General features: G+C 39.5%; 4 protein-coding genes across 4 annotated transcripts in view; 2 read left to right on the top strand and 2 right to left on the bottom strand.

The window, feature by feature from the left end:
- The window catches only part of LOC124633610, a 108,276-nt gene extending 103,831 nt beyond the window's left edge, over nucleotides 1-4,445 (bottom strand). Inside the window, exon 1 of the mRNA XM_047168883.1 lies at nucleotides 4,157-4,445. Within this exon, the coding sequence (XP_047024839.1) occupies nucleotides 4,157-4,279 (123 nt within the window). The 5' untranslated portion in view covers nucleotides 4,280-4,445. The remainder of the gene's footprint in view (nucleotides 1-4,156) is intronic.
- Nucleotides 4,446-6,164: 1,719 nt separating this feature from the next.
- LOC124633662 (SRR1-like protein) lies at nucleotides 6,165-13,305 on the top strand. Its single transcript, XM_047168965.1, has 3 exons — nucleotides 6,165-6,339; nucleotides 6,419-7,024; nucleotides 13,227-13,305. The coding sequence occupies exons 1-3, from the start codon at nucleotides 6,197-6,199 to the stop codon at nucleotides 13,303-13,305; spliced, it is 828 nt and encodes a 275-aa protein (XP_047024921.1). The 5' UTR covers nucleotides 6,165-6,196.
- A 19-nt stretch (nucleotides 13,306-13,324) lies between these two features.
- Nucleotides 13,325-13,737, top strand: LOC124633661 (protein FMC1 homolog). Its single transcript, XM_047168964.1, has one exon. It carries the CDS (start codon nucleotides 13,325-13,327, stop codon nucleotides 13,649-13,651), a length of 327 nt encoding a protein of 108 aa, XP_047024920.1. The 3' UTR covers nucleotides 13,652-13,737.
- A 227-nt stretch (nucleotides 13,738-13,964) lies between these two features.
- Nucleotides 13,965-22,874, bottom strand: LOC124633660 (short/branched chain specific acyl-CoA dehydrogenase, mitochondrial). The gene is made up of 9 exons (XM_047168962.1): nucleotides 22,716-22,874; nucleotides 22,437-22,554; nucleotides 17,707-17,807; nucleotides 16,843-17,049; nucleotides 16,264-16,434; nucleotides 15,704-15,867; nucleotides 15,128-15,272; nucleotides 14,562-14,697; nucleotides 13,965-14,245 (listed from the first exon to the last, which is right to left on the bottom strand). The coding sequence occupies exons 1-9, from the start codon at nucleotides 22,743-22,745 to the stop codon at nucleotides 14,067-14,069; spliced, it is 1,251 nt and encodes a 416-aa protein (XP_047024918.1). The 5' UTR covers nucleotides 22,746-22,874; the 3' UTR covers nucleotides 13,965-14,066.
- Nucleotides 22,875-23,867: the final 993 nt, after the last annotated feature.

Genomic DNA, 23,867 nt, shown 5'->3' with positions numbered 1-23,867 from the left:
GATGCAAGTAAACAACGCTCGTTCAATAATTAAGTTTTTTTGTATTATTAAATATGAATTCGAAGGTGTATAAGTGGTGTGGGGTCCCCCAGTGTAAGAACACATCCATAACAACTCATTTTAAGTTATTTGTGTACGTTTCTCTGGTTTCTCACATTAAAAAATACGAAAAAAGTGGCTTAAACTTGCAAGGCGAGATTCAAAACCAATATTGCCCAGTATTTTTTACCCACACCATTATTTTTGTGAAGATCACTTTGATGTAAGTTTTTACATAGTTTTCTAGATTCTAGTATAATATAGGTTTTGTACGAGGTCTAAATGGTAAAAAACCGGCCAAGTGCGACTCGGACTTACCCACGAAGGGTTCCGTACCATAAAAAAAAATCACGTTTGTTGTATGGGAGCCACCCAAATTATTTATTAAATTTTCAGTATTTGTTGTTATAACGGCAACAGAAATATATCATTTGTGAAAAATCCAACATGGACGGACGGACGGACGGACGGATGGACGGACGGATGGACGGACGGACAGAGGAGCGAAAACAATAGGGTCCCGTTTTACCTTTTGGGTACGGAACCCTAAAAAGGTGCACAACTGTCTGTTACTTTTAGTTTACACATAGACATGATACATCTTTTTTGCATCCTAAAGATATCTTTATTTGATGCCAAAAACTCTCCTAGCATATATCGATTCTAGGCAAATTAGCGTTGTTTGCCTAATCAATCCTTGCTTCATGATTCGTGTTATTTTATATTCGATTTTAATAACATTTACATTCAAATAGTACTCGTTATAAACAATTAATTAATGAAAACACAGAGATTCGCAGAGGAAGTTTACAATACGAAATGTGACGTTTGTGCGAGTTTTTAATGCGTCGACCAAAAGGTGACGTCACGCGCTCTGATTGGTGTTCAAGATATCATGGCGGATTGCCTTATTTCGTAGTTTTATTTTATAAAAATAAATATTAATCACATTATTAAAAAGAAAACAATGCGCGTTTTATATTCCAAGCTTCAACTTTAATTTAATAAGTATAATATTTTAATGATTTTTAATTACTGTCATCATGCCTATTGTACCTACGGCCGACAAGCGAACGACTTAGTTCTTAGAAATAATTAATATGTTTTGAATAATTATAACGACAAAAAAAAAACGATTTTGGTAGGTAATTAAAGCGGAAAGCATGATAATAATGCTCAATGTTTTTTTTTATTATTAAAAGATGCCACTATTTCGCTGAAGTATGGAAATGAAAACAGCAATTGTTTGAAACATTTTCCTAATAAATCAGTAGCATCAAATATAGAACGAACCAGTGGAACCAACTGACTAATATCGAAGGAATTTATTGAAAAACAAAAGCGAAAATTAACATTGAATTCCTAAACGTCAGTTGACGGATTCGCCGACCGCCATATTAGTTGGCAAGGGAGTCTAGCATTCAGCCTTCCTATAACAAAGAGGTGACATGCATTGTCACAATGCTATACAAGCTGTTGATTTGCATCCGTGCCATGTTCAAGGAGGTAATTATGCTAATGATTCTCGACCCAAATCAATAAAAAAATTGGTACGTAATTTTTTTTCATTAATTTTTTTTCGGAATTCCGTAAATGTCATTTAACCTTATTTAAACTTGGCGCGTATGTTACTGGCGTTAAAACCGTGCTGCACCCTCACACAAACGCAAACACAAAGCATACGCAACGATCATTCATAAATTTCATTCATAAAATTGGATTACTTCGGAAATACCACGAAATTACAATGACAAAAAAAACAGTGCATATTAGTTATTTCCCATCTACTGTAATTCCAATCGATTATTTACGTATTGTATGTCCTCATGCTGAACTATGGCACAAATGCAAATCAACACCTTGTATAATGTGCACCAAAAAGAGACAATAATAAAATTGTATTGGAGAAAGTGTTGATATGTTTTGAATATGAAATTGTTTACCAAAAACAAAAACACATTTGTACGAACTATTTACGACATGAAACTGACAATAGCAAATGTAAAAGTTTACATTTTCTATTGTCAGTTTTTGATAATTTCCTTAAAGTATTTTAATAGAAAAGATCATTGTCTTTTATGAAAACAAATATTGTCACCATTACCTAACAAATATTTATTTGTTCTTCCTGTTTATAAAAATAAAATTGTTTAGATATCTGAAAGTTTACCTAAATTAAATAGTATATTGTTACAGAATTATTTATGTTTTGCTTTCTATAAAAGGGTCAAGATGTCGGACCTCAGTCACGTAACATTTGTATTATTGTATTTGTACGTGCCTTGTATTGAATATTTTAGCTTGTAATGGCCAGTATGAAGGCTACACCAACCATGATTGTCCAAATGAACAGTGAAAGCCAATACTTGGAAGGTCCGTAAAATCGTAGACTTTTAAACGATTACGTTATCGCCATTTATTTATTTGGTTTACATCAAAGAAGTTTATTTATTGCTACACTTGCTAGTAGAAATGTTTAAAGTTTTCGATGTGCATGGCTTGTTATTCGTTTCGGTTAATTGTGGGTTGTTAAACAACGCCATTATTCATTTTCCGATGTTGATGGAGGATTTATCTACCCATGAGAAGGTTAATCAACCTACAGATAATGAGGTCTGTTGCTTAAGTTGTGTTCGCAGATAGTCAATTTGAGAGAACCCATAACGATACTTACTATAAATAGAAAAGTAGCTGTGTCTGTCCGTTGCAGTTTCACGCCAAAATGAGTGAACCGATTTCAATGTAGCCTGAGAAAGGACATACCTACCTAGTTCACTTTTTACCCGACTTTGGGTAGTAGTTCCCTCGGGACGCCTGTTTAATGGCTGGGAACAGCTACTTTCTACCTTACAAAACAAAATTTTCTCCAAACGTAAAGTTCTTAGATGAATAGATACCCTTATATGAACCAAATAGATTTTTTACCATCTACCTAGGTAAGTAACAAAAGGGAAGTTATACCTACCAAACTACTTATTTAATTAAATATCTAATTAGGCATATGGATTCTCAAATATTTCAACATGCTGCAAGGTTTCATATTTTGAATAAAGAAAACCTCGCAATCATTGATATACAAAATACATTAAAATTAATTGTTTTCTATTACATATTTCCTTTACCATTGTATACTTTAGCCATTGAAATCTATTTACAATAATAGATATTATCAACATATTTTATGTATTAATTGATCCCTTTTGTCTGAAAATCGTTTGAAACTGTCAAAACATTGCATGCCTAATTTCGACCTTATTGTATTTGTCTCTATGAAAAACTTGTCTTGATAGGGTTCCATTTGGTAGTAGTTACCTACCTCTAGCCTCCACCAGCATGAGAACTAGGGCATTAAATAAATTCATAACGAGGTGCCAACCTATTTACTTACTTTCTTTCAGAGGTATTACTTAAAAAAAAAACAGAGGACTTACATACTAACTTCCCGTGACGGCATTAGACCGTCTTCCCGTGACGTATTTAGAAAACACCTTTAAGGTTGTGAAAAGCCTAATTTTATTTGTAGGTAAGGTACCTAGTTATTTTGAGCTTACTATAACAAAGTCATGTACGCCTATTTTCCTCGAAGGGTTAGTCAGATTTGCACCTTTATATAGGTACACTCATATTTAGCCTGTAATGTTGATGTGCCATATACGGTCTACTTAGAAATTCCTGGTGGGAAAACCCAATAACTATTTGTTGAATTTCTACCAAAATAGGCCACTCAGTTTCGAAGACGCAATTATTAGACAAAACAAACTAAGTACTTAGCTACATGAGTAGTTAAATGATCTGCCTAATATTGATATTATAATTAATTCGATACCATGTTTTGATTAGTTTGGTATGCCATATGATATTGTTTGAATAATAAACCTCATATTGTCATGTCAGTGTTTCTTCCTTTAAAATTATGGTAAACGAAATGTGTCTAAAATTGTGAAATGTCCCCTAACATCTAATATTGCAGTTGAAACACGCTGGAATCGAACCCGCAACAACACTGAATGTTGATCACGCTCTAGTATTTCAACGTCTTAGTAATAAACACTGGGACTTAAAATATTAGCACAGATTACCTTAATAGTTACTTAGTAAATATTATATAGGTACTTACATTTAAATCGTATCCGCTTGTGATCCAAGAGCGCTTTCTCAAATTGTTGCATTTCCTCCTCCATCTCGTCAACAATCCATCACTTTTGTGTTTAGAACGCCGGTTTACTACATAACGTTCCATTTTATATCCACATACAACAGTCAATATATCACTAACAGTTTCTCACTACACACCAATAACACGATGGGTGCCGTCCGCGAATGTGTTACAACTAAAACATAGAAAAACAACTCCACACTATCTACCAAAACATTATAATAAACTTATATAAAACTAACGAACCGAACAGAATTTAATTACAGACTCTTTTGAATAAATAACCAAGGAGGCCGTTACGGTTGCGTCTCATGTAAACATTAGAAAGTAAACGAAAACGCCTAAATTCGTAATTGGAACGCGGAAAATTAAAAATAAAATTTTCGCGCGCTACCGCCGAGCGGGAAGCGTCGTCCTTTGGCTAAACTTGATCGGTTAATAATATCGTTGGGTGTACAATTGTCGCCTTATTCGTATTACGGTATGTTGGAACGAATACGGGTGCGTGATTCGAATGCTGTGCTCATAGATTTTGATTGTCCCTCCCATACAAAACATACAATAGGTACTCGATATGCGCAGTGGCGGCCCGTCCTCTGTGTCGTTTTGTCAGTAGGTAATTTTTCTAACCCAAATACCTGATCAAGGACGTATGTGTTCTGTGTGGGAACGGTACCATAACAGAATTAAATGCCGAATTTAGGACGCGCCCTCATTCAATAAAATTATAATTCTGGTCTGCTCATTTCTTGGACTGGCAGTGTTTGCTCTACTTTAGGGAAATAATGAGAGTGACCTACCGCATCGTGGGTAGCACCTAGTTTACGATATAAAACAGAACTACATCGAAGCATGTATATTAATCTTCTTGAATACATTAGCAGAATTAGGGTGGTACAGTCCGCAAAATAAAAACTGACTGAAATAAAAAGGGACTTTGTGTGTTTTTGGACCGTAATATTTGATAATTTTCTAATCTTATTTCTAACTGCCTGCCCTGCGGTATTATAGGTATGGACGTATGGTAGCGAGGATTCGATTTTAAACCTGTTATTCCGAAAAATGTTGCGTTCTGAGAGAAAAAAAAAACGCTATATCGACTGCAAGCAAGCAATACCTCCTATCTGACTCCGGGTGGATTTTAAAGGGGAACAATAAAACTTAATAAAATCCTTATTCCGAGGAAGGTATAATGAGATACTGAAAATCCAAGTTTTCTTTTTCTAAGCATAGTATTGATTAATAAAGTTTTTTGTTTTTATTTTGAATCTAAAGGTAGTTTATGGTAGATACAAGTTTTTTGGTTTTTTGAAACAAAAATGTCAGATAGGAGGTATTGCTTGCTTGCAGTCGATATCTCTTTAATTGTAGAGTATATCGAAGTAAATCTTGATGAAGATTAAGTTTTTCCTACGCTTATGATGCATCGCATCTTGCTCAATCAACGACTGCAAATCTTAGTAGTCTGTGATAGCAAATCTGTTTTGCTAACCCTACTCACTTTTAGGTACGTCATTATCCAAGCTGATTAGGTGTGTGACGTAAATAGGGGATTATGCTCGTATGTACAAGTATTTAAGTAAATTGTAATCCTAATCAGCTATTAACGTATCAATTTCGCTATAATTTCTCATGACTCGTCAAGGATTTTTTTTCTGCTCAATAGCTATACCATACTTATGGTAAAGAAGATTTAAATAAATGCAACAAAAATTGTGTTATGAGAGTTGAATGCTCAGAGAGAAAAGATCTAGCATTCATCTTAATTAACTGTGGGTTCAAATCGTGATAATCATTTTTATTTTTCGAGGGTTCTGTGTTGAAAATATTAAATGTACTCAGGTATCTATTTAACATTTTACAAATTACAAAAAAGTGTGAGTGGAATTTACCTATTCAATAGATTTAATTCTAGATAATTTTCGCTGAATTTCTTACCATTACTTTGAACGTCCAAAAAGGTCCAATAAAAAATGGTTGTTGGCAACACGTAACAGCAAAATGTCAAAGCCTGAACTCGACAGCTATGGTTTTCAAAAAGTGAAAAGTAAACGCAATTCTAAAAATAAACCTACAAAAATACCGAATAGAGAGATAAAGTTTGAAAAACAAGACATTTCAATAGATGTTGATAAAGCTATTCAGTAAGTTTAACATTAGTTGTCACACAAAATTGTTTGCCAATTTTGAGGTTATGTGTCATTTGTTATTAACTTTTTTCAGGAGAATCCACGGCGCCGTAGAGGATTTACGAAATTCTATTTACTTAGAGGACGTTATTAAATCCGTGAGTAGCTTTTTACAAGACAGAAAAGTTGTAGAAATTGTTTGTTTAGGACTTGGACATGTAGCAGAATGTAATATTTCTAGGCATCAATTGGCTCTCTTGTTGTGCCTCAAGGAACATTGTAATCCCTTAAAAGTGTTAGTGCACGACCCAATATTTTATAAAGAGGAGTGCACGCTTCTACACAAGCTAGGGCTTGAAGTCCTGCCCATAAATAATGAAGGCAGTTATGTAATATCAGATAAAGATCCCACAGTAGTGTATTTTCCTCACTGTCCAAAACAATTGACTAACAACTTTCTTTGGAGCAACTGGGGTCCTAATCTTGAGAAATGTATACTCATTTGTAATAGCTTTAGCTCCCTTATAGACAATCAGCCTAGTAGAATTCTCTCAGAAACTGTCCCATACATATGCAAAATATATCCACATACTACTGAGGAGGCATTGAAAAATAGTTTTAAATACACTGACATTTTCAATGATACTTCTATACATCAGTTTTGTAAGGACAAGCTAGAGAAACTTGACTCAGACTTTTGGACGAAGGGTGACAATTTAGATTAGATTAGATTACTCGGGCTGGTTTCCGCAACTCCACGACAAAGCGCGTATTTTGCGTGTGAGGGTGATAATGGGTGTTTATTCACTCGATCCACCCCAACTCCTCGAGAAAAGCCAGCAGAGGTTTAATTCTGCTGACTATCTCTTGGATAGTACCTGGGTTACCGAAGTACTTAGCCCTGTATATGGCGGTTTCAGGGCAGTCTAGTAGCACGTGTGCCGCTGTTTCTTCTTCCCCCATGCAGGCTCTGCATAAGGGACTGTCTGTAACTCCTATAACATAGAGGTGTTTATTGAAGGAGCCGTGTCCAGTTAGAACTGCCGTAAACTTACGTAAATTCTGCTTTGATAGGCCCATCAGCTGTTTAGTGAGGCGATCGTTGATGGTCGGGAGGGCCATCTTCGCCTGCCTGCACGCGCTGTGGTTAGTCCAGAGGTGGTTGTGTTTGTGCCTAGTACGCTGTCTTACCAGTGTTCGTAGGTGGCCGAAGGGGAGTGGCAGTATGGGTTCTGGTCCTACTGCTGTTTGGTCTGATCCCCTTCTCGCCAGCTCATCCGCTGCATCGTTGCCTCGGGAGCCACTGTGTCCTTTTATCCATTGAATGGTTATGTTATTTAAACTGCCTACCTTGTTTAACCGTTGGTGGCACTCGTGTATAAGGCCGGAGTTTGCGCAGTGTTTGCTTAGGGCCTGTATTACTGCCATGCTATCTGAGAGTATTCGGATAGAGTGACCGGTTACTTCCCGCTTTATGACTGCTTCGGCCGCTAGGGAGATGCCTATACATTCAGCTTGGAATACTGTATTATGTACTCCTAGGGGTGTGAATATGTGTATGTTTAGGTCTTCTGAGAAGATGCCTGAACCTGTGCCGGTGCTTGTTTTGGATCCGTCGGTGAAAATTCTTAGTTCTTTGGGATTATGTCCCTCGTAACGATGATCCTCAAAAAGTTGGATCCTGTATTTCTTATCGAATATAAAGACTTTGGGTATGCGGTCGTTTATAGCCTGCATAATGGGAAAGTCTGCATAAAGATTGTTTAGTATAGTTGTGTGTTTTGTAGGCAACTTGCTCCAGAGATTAAGGGTTTTGAGTCTTAGAGCCGTCATTGCTGCTTCTTGCTGTGCAAAGAGGTTCAGCGGCGGCAGACCTAGCATGGCTTCCAACGCTGCCGTTGGTGTTGTCCTCATGCCACCTGTGGCTGCCATGCAGGCTTGTCTTTGGACTCGCGCCAGTTTATTTGCGACTGTAGTTTGGTCAGTTTTGGGCCACCAGACTAAGGCGCCGTAAGTGATCATGGGGCGGATCACTGTTTTGTATAGCCATAGTATTATCTTAGGGGATAAGCCCCATTTCTTCCCTATCATTTTCTTACATTGCCAAAAGGTAATGCTGGCTCTGTTTACTTTATTGTCTATATGATTACTCCATTTCAGCTTACTGTCCAGAGTGACGCCAAGGTATTTGACTTCGTTGGATAGTTTGAGTTCTGTATTGAAGAGTTTAGGTAGTTTGTACGGTCCCAACGTTCGTTTGTTTGTGAACATGACTAACTCAGTCTTGGTGGGGTTTACTGAAAGGTCAAATTCCCTGCACCACTGTTCTACGATTCGTAGGGCCTGTTGAGTAAGGTTGCAGATAGTGTCAGTTACCTTGCCTGAGATGAGGATGGCAAGGTCATCCGCATAACCTATTGTGTAGTCGTGGTTTGCGTTTAGTTTTGTGATGAGATCATTAATCACTAGATTCCACAGGAGCGGGGACAGTACCCCTCCCTGTGGACATCCTCTGGCTATTAGTGCTGATTTGTCATCATCTTCAAAGCGTACCACGCGTTTGCTGAGCATGTTTGTGATCCAATCAGTTAGCATCGGGTTAACTCTGTGTCTGAGTAAGCTCGTTGTTATGCTAACGAAGTTTGTTTTATCAAAGGCTCCCTCAATGTCTATAAAGGTGCCAAGGCAGATGCCTTTTTGTTCTATTGCCTCCTCTATCCGGCTTACTACCAGATGAAGCGCTGATTCTGTTGATTTCCCCGAGCTATATGCGTGCTGATTCGGATGCAGGGGGTTGTTTCTTAGCGCACCGTCCCTCAGCTCTCGCTCACATAACCTTTCCAGGGTTTTTAGAGCAAAGGATGTCAGGCTGATTGGTCTGTAAGATTTTGCGCTTGTGTAGTCTCCTTTACCTGGCTTTGGGATAAAGACTACTTTGACCTCCCTCCATTTTTTGGGGACATATCGAAAAGCCAGGCATGCTCTCATTAGTCTTAATAGTCTATATGAGATGTATGGTCCTCCCCATTGCAGGAGCGCTGGGAAGATTCCGTCCGGACCTGCTGCTTTGTATGGGTGGAAGCTTTGAATTGCCCAATGGAGTTTTTCCATTGTGACGATTTTTTGTGCGTATGACCAATCTTCTTCAGTTGGTGTTTGTGTTACCTCATGCCATTCTACATTTTGCGTGAAAACGCATCCTGGGAAGTGGGTCTCAATTAGGACGCGCTTCGTTTCTTCCGGCGATGTGGTATGTGTGTTGTCTGGTTTTCGGAGAGTGCCCAGACCAGGTGTGTTTTGTTGTGCTAGGATTTTCCTTACCCTGTTTGCTTGTTGACAGGACTCGATGTTACCACAGAACTTGCGCCATCCCCTGGTACTTCGGAATCTGATGCATTTCTTGTACCTTGATTTGGCCGCCTTATAGTCGTCCCAATCCTCGTCGGCACATGTATTCATTGCTCTGTTTAGAGTTTTTCTCACTTGTTTACGCCTGCGTTCTAGTTCCGCACCCCACCATGGTTGTTTCCCTGGTGTTTTCTGGTATGCAGTTTCGGGGCAGGCTGTTTGATAGCTGTCTATCATTGACTGTGTGAGGTAGCTTACCTGTTCGTCAATTTGTTCTGTGTCCACGTAATTTGTAGGGTCCCCGAGTTGCGCAAGTTTGGTGCTGAGCGTACGGGTGTACGTCGCGCGGTCCGTATTGCGTGGGTTCCGTTTCGGTGGTGTTTCTTGTATACAGACCTGTAGGTCAAAGCGGATCCATCTGTGGTCTGAGCAAGATGCCTCCTTAGAGACATGCCATCCTGTGATTAGCTCCGCTACGCTCTCTGATGCGAGAGTCAGGTCTATAATTGTTTGACTTCGTCTAGTGACGAAAGTTGGTTCTGATCCAGTGTTTATTAGTGATAGGTTGGTTGTGAATAAGTAATCAAATAAGGTCTTACCCCTATCGTTGTGTGTATCCATTCCCCACAAAGGGTGGTGTGCGTTGGAGTCAGTACCGATAATCACTTCCTTCCCTTCTCTCTCGCAGTGATTCACCAGGCGGGCGAGGTCGTAGGGAGGAGGCTCCTCTGCTTCGGGCATGTATACCGAGGCGAGGGTGATCTCCATGTTTAAAGCAGGTTGCTGTATTGAGATGGCAGATTGGTCTCTGCAACAGAAATCTGATAAAAACTGTGTTTTTATGTTTTTTGTTGTATAGATGCACGCCCTGGGATGGTCGTGATGTATGTCTACGTGAATCTTACCTCCAAGATTGGAGAGTCCTCTGATTTGGCCGGCCCTGACCCACGGCTCCTGGATTAGGGCAATGGCCGTGTGTTGAACCTCCAACCATTTGCGCAGCTGAGCCGTCGCGGTTTGGCTGTGGTGGAGGTTTGCTTGGAGGATTTTAATTGTCGACGAAGAAGGGGACGCCATCGCAGATTGCGCCCTCCTCGTCTCCTCCAAGCTGTAGCCCGGCCAGCAGGTCCCCGGACTCGACTTCGTCCCCCTCCAGGTCTGAACCCGTCAGAAGGGCTTCTTCCGGGTCGTCGTCCTGTGAGGGGACGGTTGCGGGTACGGGCACCGCAGGGCCCTCGGTGGGGCCAGCGCCCTCGCTGGTCGTGGTACTTGTGCCAGGCTGTTTCTGGATGGTGAAAGTGGCGGGGTCCCATCCCGGCGGAGTATCGGCAAACTTGCCGTTGTGACCCTGGAATTTCACGTACACCGCACCCAGCCCGAAGGCGAGGCGGCGCCCGGACTTCATCAGGGTCGCGATTTGTTCCTCCGGGATTCCCACCACCACAAAGCTGGCGCCTTGCTGCTTCTCCTGTCTTTGGAGCACCCACCTGTCGACCGCGATCTACGGGTTCTGGTATGCCAGAATCCGCCCGATGTCTCGCGAGTCGGTGATGGCCCCCTGTTCATTAGGGATCAGGATGCCACACCTGATCCTTCGTGTAATTTCCGACTGGCTCTTGATGATCAGCTGGTGGCCGGTTGAAAGGGCCAAGTCGGCGATGGTTTTTTGAAGCCATGTCAAAGTGTGGTCGTTGGAGCACCACAGCTTCAGGACGCCTTCTGTGTAAACCGGCTTACCACTAAAAGCTGGCCCCGGTTGTTTGTTGTTCGGGGACCATGCCTCCTTTAGGATGGTCTTCTGTATCCCCGTCAGTATCGTGTCCGCTACGTCCTTTGTTAGGATCCCGGTGTGGCCGCATGTAACTGCGATGCACAGGGACTCCTTGGTTGCTTGAGCGTAGCTTACCCGAGGAGTGGCCCGCTTGGACGGGTCCAGGCACTGTCGTTTGCGCTTCCCACGGGGCGAAAGTGTCTCGTTCAGAGCGCGTTTGGCAGCTGTCTGTACCTCACCTGCAGGGCTTATTGTTTCGTCCCCTTCCTTCACCGGCCTGCCGGCCCCCGCGCCCGGCGGACGACCACTCGGTCCAGGTCGGCTTTCGCCTGCCTGGGCCTGTGTACGCCCACCGGCACAGAAGCATGGCTGGCCGGAGGTTGGGGCAGCGGGTAGAGCTGGTGTGTCGGGCGCGGCGTTCGCGTTCATGCGCGCTCGCCTGCGCTGGCGTGGGTTGATCTTCCTCTTCTTGGAGCTCACGCCATGTTGGTTTTGGTTAGGGCGTTGGGGTTGTGGAGTTTGTTTCCCCTTGCCCTTGCGTTTTTGCACCTGCCATGCGGAGGAGAAGTAGTCCTCAGTCCGGGTTACCGTATCCGCGTTGACGGAGGCAGATGGCCCGGAGGTGCCGGCATGTGGAGCAATTTGCTCGGTGTGCTGTGTTATGTGAGGACCGCCGAGGGGGTGAGCCGCCGACGGAACCGTCACGGGGGTGCTTGGGTCGGTACTGGTTTTACCCGTACCTATAACCCTCGCCCTGTTTGTGGAGTCGGTACCAGCTTTACCTGGTCCCTTCCTCCTGCTTTGACGTTTGGTCTTCGGCACGGTTCTCGCCATGCCTGGACCTTTGTCGCATTTGCCCACGGGGGCAGAATGCGCGGTGTTCGCGCAGGTCGTAGGAGTGTCGTCGGCTTTCGCTGACTCCACCCTTACGCCGGTAAAATTTATTTTATTGTTATCCATATTTTTGATTATTTTAGTTTCATCTACCGAGCTCCCACCCTCCATGGAGCCCGCAACTGGGAGCGCCCTACTGAAGGTAGGCACGCTAGGACTACCCGGTAGATATAGGAACGCGAGGCTGGCTTACAGTGCGACATCGGGCACTCGATCAGGCTGGAGTCTGGAGCAGAAAGTCCCGACTTCCAACCTTCACTTGCACCGTCAGCATGACCTTCACCACCGCTACGGCCGCCCAAGGACGGCTTTCGCGGACCCCACGTCCCTCGCCTGTGGCCCTCTGACGGGACACGATTGGCCATTTCCCTAACCCATGGCTCTAAGGTAGGGCAACCGTTTCGCGTGAAATCCAGACCAAAGGGGGCGTGTTGCCGCACGGACGCATTACCGCCAGCGCCGCTTGGCTCAACCCCCCAGGATTCCTTCATCCCCACTTACGGCGCTCGACTGCGCAGGTCCTAGCGCAGGTGACTGTTTACTCCTACCCGCCATCATCAGAGAATAAGTGATGGACGGGCCCGCAACCACTTAGTCACAAGGATCACGGTAAGGAGTGGAGTTGGATTGTGGAGGGGTTGGGGGAAAAACTGGGAAAGGGTTAGGAGTTTGACTGGGGTTGGAAGTGACTGTATGTGCGAGGGATGGGTATGTGCGCTGTGCACACGACAGGACTTTGAAGGGGTGGGATGGGGGAGAAGCAGCTCTTAGCATAGGCAGGAGGGCGAGACCGAAGTCTTCCCTGCGACCTAAGGTCCCGGGTGACGCCGGTGTTACAGGCTCGAACTGTACCACGCACTTGGAGGCGGCTGGGGAGAACGTCACCCAAGAAGAAGGGTGACAAACCAACATACGAAAATACTGAAGAATTTATTACATCTCTCATGGTACAGAAGCTGAACATTTAATTTGTTTGAAGGTTTAAAGATGGCATCAATTTCGTCAAAGCCTGCGTTAGTAACTCTCCGACAGTTGCTGTCAGAGTTACGCAAACAAGGCTCATCAAAAAAACTGGCTGACAATCAAATGGCCCAGTACGTCTTTAGTCAGTATCGGAAATACCAGACTACAGATCAGCAACTTTGCAAGGCCATTGATGAGATGCATTTTAAAGCGAAGACATACTGTGATTATCTGGTCAACTCAAGAAGGTACAAAGAAATCAACACTGAGTTTAAGGGAAAGGGGGAACGTAGCGTTGAAGAAACCGCAAGAATGGTCGGTTTCAAGATGCCGCATGATCCGAAACCCTGAAAAATTATGTAGTAAACAGTTTTTATAGAATAATGTATTTTTAAATTAGAACAGTATATTTGTTAATAAAACTTACATTTTATTTATGAAGTCTTTTATTTGGAATACAATTTGTATAAAATATATAAAATCAACATTTGATACAAAAAGGGAAGACATTGTTTTTATTAGAAATACAATAACTGTATTTTCTGCACATTGAGCTAAACAAGTCTTATAAATATAAAACATTTAACTTTTACATTCAATACAATTGTAAATAGTTAGGAAATAAGTCCTAATTTATATTTAGTAAATGCATAAGGCACTTGTGAAGGCTTAAAATGGGTAATTGGTGCTTTTTAACAACACAGTTCTCGCTATGTACAATTTATGTCACTTGAGACCTAAAAATAATAATTTCTTTTTATAATCTCTATTGGGTGTATTGTTTCTCTATGAGCTTGGCAATAGTTTGCAGCTGCATGTTGCTGGTTCCCTCGTAGATGGTACCGATCTTGGCATCACGGAAGAACTTCTCTTGAGGGAAATCTCTGGTGAAACCTACTCCTCCCATGAAATCTATGCATTTGGAGGTCAGCTTCTGGGCGATTTCTGGAAAATAACATTTTTATTAGAAAAGGACCCTTAGTAATTCATACTTATACATAAAGAGGTAAGATTTGTTTGCTTGTTGTGTTCGAATCGATTGAATTTCACTGTTAGGAAGCCACATTGTTATGGGCCATGTTCTATCCGGGTACAGGAAGAAGTTCCCTGGGAGGTGAGAGTCGCGTGGAATAGTTAGTCTTTTTACGATGTAATTTTGGAAAATTAAATTCAGCGAACAAGGAATTTCTAGAAGCAACCCTACAGTAAAAATCCCTTTTGTCTGAACTTTTACGATTTTTTTTTGTGTTAAATAAATTACCTGAAGCATAATATTTAGCCATAGCAGCTTCCTTAACAAAGTCCATGCCGTTCTCCTTAAGCCTGGCAGCGTTGTACGTGAGCAGACGGGCGGCTTCCAACTGAGTTTGCAAGTGAGCGATCTGGTAACTGATACCCTGTAGAAAGGAAGATAGATTTTAATGATTAAGAGGTGGTCATCAGGTTCATCAGGGATTGTCGAGCAATTTTTCAAAGCGCGTTTTTTATTCGTATGAGTTTAAATCGCAGTTTTAAAAAAATGCACAATTGAATATCATCTTACGAACGGGACTTATTGTTGTGATAAACTTGGTTACCGAAAAATTTAACTTTTGATTATCTTTTATGTGATTGCGCATTTTTTTTACGTTTTTGGTATTGTTTGGAAGAAACGGCTATCATGTAAGAAAAAATGGTAATATCCATAAAATGATAGTGAATTCCAAATGCGACTTAGATTTTTTCTTAAAAGGAAACCGTTTCTTTTGTTGCTAGACCACGTTGCATAGAAACTTTATCGACGACTTTTAGAGACGATCTTGATCAAGTTATAAACACTTAACTTACCTGGAAAGAGTAGATATTCTTTCCGAACTGTTTCCTCTCGAGCGTGTAAGGGATGGTAGCGTCCATGCATCCCTGGCACAGACCGATCATCTGTGAAGCTATACCAATGCGGCCCTCGTTCAGGAAACCAGCTGCGTACTTGTAACTGTTGAAGAAAGAATGGAATTAGTATTTAGTAAGTAAGGGGGATTTAATTACGGTTTTTTTAAGCTTGGTACTCTTGAGACTAGGTTTTTAGCGAACTAGATCTTAGCAAATGTTGTGAGCACATCCATTAAATAGGGCTTAAAATGCACATTCAGATATATAAAAAGTAAATAGGGAGTAGGTATAGATAAGAGGAGTACCTACCATAAGGGAGTAGATAGGAGTAGTACCTAAATATACAGTGGCAGTTCATAAGGATGCATTATGTGTATATAAGGGGAGTATCGAGCACATAAGATAATATGCAGGGGTCGCCATAGAGATGCGCATTACCTACATTAGGAAGTAAATAGCGGGAATAAATACCTACATTCAGAACTATACAAGATAGTGCATAAGGTATAATCTATGAATAGTTTTTTGACTCACCCTTTTCCATATTCTCCAAGGATATTGCTCTCGTGCACCCTGACATTGTCGAAGTGTACCATGCAGGTGCCGGACGCCTTGATTCCGAGCTTGTTCTCCGGCTTAGCGACGGACAGACCGGGAGCCTCACGCTCTACGATGAAGCAGGTGATGCCTTTGTAGCCCTGGAAGAATAAGGTGAATATTTAGTATGGGTATATTTGGAGGAAGATCCGTGTAGCGAAATGGATCAGGTAATATTAGGGTCCTCAAGTCCTTAGGTGTTAGGTTTGGGAAGTATATTTTAGTCTGAAAGAAAACCTATATCGATCAGAAGTAAATTGTTAAACAGGGACAATATCAGGAGGGTAGGTAGTGAGTTTTTGATATTAGGAGATTGTTCCAGAGAGGATCATAACTTTTGACATAGAATACCTTTTCCCCTGCAGTTACTAGATTTCCAAGAATCTATAAAGAACCCTACTTATTCTACAGGAATAAAGCCGGTCCAGAGTAAGTTGTCTTAACCCTTTAATGGCCACGGTCTTTTCAACTTCCAACCACTTCTCACAACATCTTACCTTAGAAGGATCAGCGTTAGCCATAACAAGGAAGACGCCAGCGACATCGGAGTTCGAGATCCACATCTTGGAGCCGCTGATGACGTAGTGGTCACCATCCTTCTTGGCAACGGTCTTCAGGGCGAAGGCATCTGATCCTGAACTGGGTTCTGTTAGGCAGAAACTGCCGGCCTGGAAAGTGGGAACGGTATGGTTACTTTTGGAGTTTCGTAAAGTGCTTTTGTGCTACTCCTTAATAATTTAAGGCGGTACAAACTTTAAAAAATAGTTCGTAAATACTTCAATCTACATACCTTCCTACATTTTTCTTGTTAAACATGCAAACCGGTTCCTAAGAACCGGTTACCTATTTTCTTTTCATTATTTTCATTTTCTTGAGAATTGTATTTGAAACTATCAAATATATGGCGATGTATTTTGAACCTTTTGAAATTCACATAGCCATAGTTATCATCTTCTAAAGTACTAAATTCTATCTCTATTAGACACTAATAAAACTCGATAATAATCGACTAAATAACAAATACTCGATCTAAATAACAAAAATTCGATAAGTAAACTTAATATCAAAATACTTACGTATTCCGTGCAAAGTTTGGTCAAGTACTTCTGTTTCTGTTCTTCAGTACCGAGTTTCATGAAGAGTGAGTTCACCAGGGTATTGTGGATGTCCACGTAGGCAGCCACAGCTGGGTCTACCCTGGATAACTCTTCGACTACCAACATCATGGTGAGGAAACCGCAGCCGGATCCGCTGTATTCGGTGGGGGTTTCGATACCCATAAGCTGTGGAAGTAACAGGACTTATGGAATAAGGTGTTTGTAGTGATATTCAAAATTTCAGCAACATAGGATTGACTTTTAGTGGAAGTCCGAGTTTGCCTTTCCTCTTCGTCCTGAATAGAAGCTTTCCCATCAACTTAGGTGTGGTGATGTTATGCAATTTTCGGTGTTAGATACATTGAAGTAAAAGAAGGTTATTACTTCATTTAATTCATTTGAAAGTCAAACTGATATCAACTTTATCGAGTTTATTGCCTCCAGTCGCATGATAAGCACATAATAATGAATATTATGCATTCTTAATTGTTATTATGCACATAAAATCATTCAGTAATATTACGCTGTCATTTTGATTGTTACAAGGTCAGGCCATGAAGATAGTCTGTTCCTTGTTCTTCAAAAAATACCGGTTTTGTCTACTTACGCCATTCCGTGTTTCATGGCACGACAACTTTGGCAGTCGTTATGGGCAGGCAGAAGCCAGTAAGTCTGACAATCAGTCTGACCTAGGGGTATTAGTTTGCCTGGGTAACTGGGTCGAAAAGGTCAAATAGGCAGTCGCTCCTTGTAAAACACTGGTGGTCAACTTCATCCCGTTAGACTGGAAGCTGACTCCAACATAGTTGGGAAGAGGCTAGGCAGATGATGATGCGTACTTACGCCATTATCGAAAAGCAGTTGTCTGATGCTGTCATCAATGCGGTGTTCATCTTCCATTTTCTTGACCAGAGGAGCAATCTGTTCTGTCGCCAGTTTTCTGACTGTGCAGGTAAAAGGAGATTTTTAGAAAGATGTTTTTTACAGGATGCTTACTGCTAGTGAGAGTATGGCTCGTAGGATTAACTACCTATGGAGCAGAATGTTTTTAAGTGACAACCTTATGATTAAAAGACCTGTAAGCCTTCAATGTGGTTGCCCTGTCATGGACCAATGGCATCTTTTCATCTTTTGGGTAAGTAAAAAGAGTTAATATTAGGTACCTACATTGGTTATTTATCAACAGCTTGTAGGTACATATTTGATGCTATGATTTGCCATTATTTGTTCTTCATCATGTGTTATATTTTCAAGATCACAATTCCTCAAATGGGCATCTATTTTTTTACATGTTTGATTGAATTATGCCTCTAGTTGTTATTTATTGTTATCAACTTAATCAGAATGCCAAAAGCGATTGATATACTATCAAAGTAGTAAGGTAATGGAAGTTGCGAAGGAAAGGTTATCTAGAAGTAGGTAGCTTAAGTAGATAGGCACATAAGGGCCATTATCTTATTTATTATATCTAAAGCCATGACATTCAGAATTCCTAACACTTCATTTTTTATCTACGAGTATTTTAGGTCTAAGTTTAGGTACGTAATCTTCCTCAATCAAATGGTGTTCAACTAGGTAACTTCTACAGTTTTGGAAATGTTGTTAAAAAATCTTGTGTTTGTAAGCAGTCACTTTCGTTTATACTTTGTTTAGATTCTGTGTCATTGTGTAGGTTTACAGTCGCGTGTATACCATCAATTATGTGAAAAAGAGCTCTATTATTAATTTAAAATGTTCTACAACATTGTCTTGCTAAGTCTACATATTGTAGCCTCATCAGTGTTTAATAACTCAAGTGTTATTCTACAAAATAAGTATTACTGTGCTGCAGCCAGGTACTTTATTTCGTCTATCGCCATGACAGATTTCATTTCAATTAAATTTATCTCTGAAATTATAGTCGCAGTTTTATATCTTGATACATACGTTATCGTTTAGCTGGACAATGTTCATGTTTACCTACTTGCAAGTTTAGTTTGGTATGCAAACAGCATCTATTTTCTTATGAAAAATTTACAGCGACGCAAAATTTTTTGCGTTTTAATACAAAATTATATTTAACCTAACACCCACGAATCTTTATCGGTGCTTCTTACATATTATCACACACACACATACTCGCATAAGTATCTAAAACATTAACATTATCTACGTGTTACTGTTGCCAAGTATTTTTGTGCGATTCAACGACATTCAGAATTATCGCGCGGTAGATAATATTGACACACAGTGTATTAATTACGTCATTGTGTTTGAGGGTAGGTCGGTTAACGATAAGAGTAGGTAAGGCAGGCTTTGTTATGATACAGTTTAAAAAAATATCCTATTGTTAAGTGCTGAGAAACCTATTATAACATTAGGATCTTCTGTATTCGTCTACTCTTACTACCGCTGCCACTACATTACTTAACTAAATACCTACTTTAAAATCATTTAACATTAACTGGAATTAGGCATATTTGAATATTATGCTTCTGAAATAAAACCGTTAGTCACACAAGCGAAGTCTCAGCAAAAACTAGTGGACCTAGTAAAATGTGTGTCAGACACGTCAGACATTATAATTCTGTTTGCTTGGTGCATGCAGATGCGGGACGCTGCAATTGTATTTTGTGTGCTCAGAATATTAATTGAAGTCTAAATTAGAAGTTCTTCTTTCGGCATATACTGAGAAAATGGCTCTTGCCTATTTTTTCTCCTTCTAAGGTAACATTTAGCTACCCTAGAAATGGAAAAGGCATAGCCAGAAAGAGGGGTTGACGGCCCAAATTGATCCAATATTGGTTGTAAGTATATCCTTTCTTTTTATGGGTCTTGATAAAGGATCCCGTTCCCCGTAGTTGCAAAAGACACATGGGTACAAAGACCTATGATTTCCTCTAAAAGCATGCCTACTAGAGTTCTTACTCTTCTTAAACTTTACTGCTGGTTGGGTAATCAAAATGCAAATAGGTAAGTATCTACTTGTTTACATGTATTAACAAACACAACTAGTTTGTGTTGTAACTCTCATTAAGTAACCGCAGCAGAGATATTGATACCGCTGATCCAAGTTTTGAAAACTTCTACTAAACTACCTACTTATAAGTAAGTACCTAAGTAGTTGCTCTTTTTATAAGAAAATAAGATAAAGAAAATAAAGGAGTCAGTTTTTAACACATATTTAAATGTTACTTTAAAATAAAACTTGAACATTTAAGATGACGAATATTTTAAGTGGAATCAAATTGAATGACAACCAATTTAAATTGATCTTCTCAATTCACTTGAGATCGTACAATGAACTTGTATTGTCAAATTAGGGACTGTTTGGACACCTTAATAAGGCTGGTTCGAAAAAATTAGGCCTTGCCGAAACTGAGCAGTACATAGCCTAACCAATAAACAGCTACCATCATCATTATCATCAGAGGATGAGCGTTTAACACCAGGATGTCCCATGCGGATTTGCGATTTCAAACTTTATAAGTCCACGTTTATTCTGAGTCCTGGTATAATAGCCTAGGAGTTAAAGCACTTCAAGTACGAGTTTGCAGTCAAGTTTCTAAGTTAAGACTGCAAAATATTCATTCCACAACTTAGTTCCTAACGTAACTAGAGAAGTCAATTTGTCAACGATATAACAACATGTTGTTTATGTTATTATCAAACAGTTAAGTATGATAACATGTTTTCCCCTTTCCTCAATGTGTGTTTGCGTCATAAATTAATGGGACACTTAAATAAAATCTTATTTGATGGCACGTGTCTTTACTATAACTAGCTTCCGCTAAGTAGCGGATTCACCTGCATGAAGTAGGAACTCTTCCACGCACCTAGATTCTTAAAGATTTTTTTAAATCGGGCCAGCGGAATGTTTCAGAGTTAGACAGCCCGGACATTTCGCTAGGAAGGCAATAAAAAGTCTGGGTCAAAAATAAATTCTAACTGTGGTTAATAAATAATACCTACCTATACCTAGGTGGCGTACCAAGCTATAGGTATTTCGTTTTTATTTATTTAGCAGCATAAAACAATAAATGGTAATAAATTTTACTTACGTCAAAATAAATGATCTACGGGTATAATTTGCACGGTAGGACATGTAAATTGACATAGCTACTTATGCAATTAATCTTTAAATAGCTTTAACCATAGAGACCGAGCTATCTTTTCTACCTTTGTCGGTTAGACCCTTTTAGGAAATGTATGATAACTCGCAAGTTCCATTTATATTATTTGTATTTATTTGTGGTAGATAATGAGAGCGAAACTGAACGGAACAAATGACGTAGCTACAAAGAAATATAGATAAATAATGACATCGTTATCTCATTCAAATTGTTTATTTAAGTTATTATGATGCAACTTTACAGTTATTATTGCTTTATATGTAGTTATGAAACTTTGAATATATAAACCTTGTATGTACTCGGATAACAGAGATTTTGAATTCAGGCAATCCTATTTTTTTTTTAGAATAAATTTAAGCTTTTCGTTCTTTTTAATCCTGTAGTGTATCTATAAGGTAGACGAGGTATTTATATAGTTCCATATGGTAGTTATCATTAAAACTTTTTTTTATAGGTAAAGGTCCTAGGGTGGTATGATATTGCTTAAAATTGTCTAATTATGTACGCGTATCTACATACTTTTGTACTATCTAGTTAGGCAATCCTAAATCTTTAGTAAGTTAATCGTTTAGATAAACGTAGGCAAAATCTACCTAAGTATATGATGTTGATAAGATTTCAAAGCAACTTGGTAAATTGGTACTTACATAATTTGTTTTGTTAAAATTATTTAATTTATCGTTATCGCTCTTATCAGAAACGTAGGAGGAGATATCTAGAAACTATGTGTTAAAAATAATATTAAAAATGTGTGATGCTCAAATAATGATGTAGGGGCGTGGGTATGGTTGTATCAAAGGTAAGTATTTACAACGTTTACAAAGAAAAATAAAGTAAACAATCGAATGACGTGTGAGGAATCTAACAGCCCAATCTATCAATGCCGTTTTTTTTCTTCTTTGGCAAGTCCCTATTTGGGCAATGCCACCGAAAAAAAATAGTAAGTTCATTATTATTAAGTTTCTACCAGGATGAGACTAAAGGCGTGGAAAGCGGTTGTAACTTTGGTATATTGTGTAATTGTGTAGGATAACTATTATTGACAATGAAATAAATAGACGACAATTCAGTTTTGATTGGTCAACAGTAATTTGATAACGAAACAACCGAAATATTAAAACGTAGTACCTTCTTATTATATGGGCATCATTTCGGTAGGTAATTCCTCACTGACCCATTTTTTTAACTCGTTAAAAAGACTTTTGCATTTAATTATGCTGGAGTTGGCAATAAAAAGGTTGTTATTTTTATGACCTAGTTCTTATTATATTTATATGATAATTGATAATTTTCAAGTTTTTATTTTACTAACAACCTCATTCATTAGTACCTACCTACCTATTAAAATGTTTTTACTAAAACGTTTTGCGTTCTGAAAAAGTTAGTTGAAAACTTAGTCGCGATTTGCGAACCCGGACCTCTTCAACTGAACCCTATTAATAAGACCAAAAGCTCACTCACTTGTGTCTTTCATAGTCAATTCCTCTTCTGTCAAAACGGACAAAGGTCGTGGCGCTTCGGAGCTGTAATTCCTCTGCACTTTCGCTGCAACGACTGGAGCCCGCCATTGCTCCAGAATCTGAAAAACCGGCCATTATTTTTATACAATTTATAGAACTATTATAGAACTAGGGTTCCACGTTTTCTAAATGTTGGCAAAACTTTAATTTAAATTTCGAATTTTCTTTCAATCAACCATAGTGATAACATTTATTTTTAATTGAAGCACTGATCACACACCTTGCTGCCAACGCGGCGTAATGGGAACATTGTTGTTTTTCTTTTATTATTTGCAATACGCGATGAATACGGCCGCGCCTGCGCTGAGCGGACTCCGAAACGTACTGGATTTATTTCTCGAGGCCGGTCTGTTATCTCACTCGCACTAAGATAACGTGTTTCGACCAATTGGTGGTCAATGGTATGATATTTTGTATTTAATTTATACAAGTGACCTTGACAGATACATAATAGGTATGTGTTTAATATGCCCCATGTGTGTTAGGTTTGTTTATTGAATATTTAGGCAAAGGAGATGTGTCTAACTTAGAAACTAACACTTCAAAATAAAAACCATTTTATCCAAAATAATATAATACCTATGGTAAACAAAGTCAGTTTCGAAGCACTGGTACTTACTCAGCTGAATCCAGTAAGACTGGACTTCCTTTATCCAAGTGCTCGTCAAAAGCTTCTTCTAAAGTTAGATCACCCTTGTTCAAAGCGAATTAGAGATTTTTCACTATACCTACCCATTTCAGGTTTCCTCAAAAATGTTTTCATTCACCAGTCATAGTCATGCACAACCAGCATAAGAAACGATAATACGGATATGGGTTAGCAAAAGGAAAGTATCCAATTGCAATCTTTCTAAGCCCTTAATAGGTAGGTACTACTATAAAATTATATATAAACCTGCCTAAATTTACTTATCTGCGAAGGCAAATAATAAAGCTGACAAAAGAATTAAGTAAACCAGTTTTTGATAACGGTAACATACAGTCAGTCCTTGAATCCGATCAAAGCTCTTAGTAATTCTTATTTGCATATTTTTGGGCTGAAACTATGCGAAGCGAACGCCTATTTTGGTTTGGGGAACCTCTTCAACTACTTTGGTATAGGAATCTTGGTTAGTGTAATGTCTTTGCTCTTGTTTAGTTCTTACTCCGCTCTAACATTCTTGCTATAATTCAATTACCTATCCTATCAAACACATTAATTACTGTTTGAGAATAAATAACGTAGATTTCCGCATTTTTGTCATGTGAAAATATTAAAACATATTTGAAAGGATAACAATGTTATGTTATTGCGAACAAACAATCATCTCATAGCAACAAACTTCTACAAACAATTGCGATGATAAAATGAAAAGGCGCTTCAACTCTTAAA

Source organism: Helicoverpa zea, chromosome 10 (genome assembly GCF_022581195.2).
Source record: "Helicoverpa zea isolate HzStark_Cry1AcR chromosome 10, ilHelZeax1.1, whole genome shotgun sequence".
In the NCBI taxonomy this organism is placed as follows: domain Eukaryota; kingdom Metazoa; phylum Arthropoda; class Insecta; order Lepidoptera; family Noctuidae; genus Helicoverpa; species Helicoverpa zea.
The sequence above is the reverse complement of the archived record's forward strand: the minus strand, read 5'-3'. Positions and strand labels throughout refer to the sequence as shown.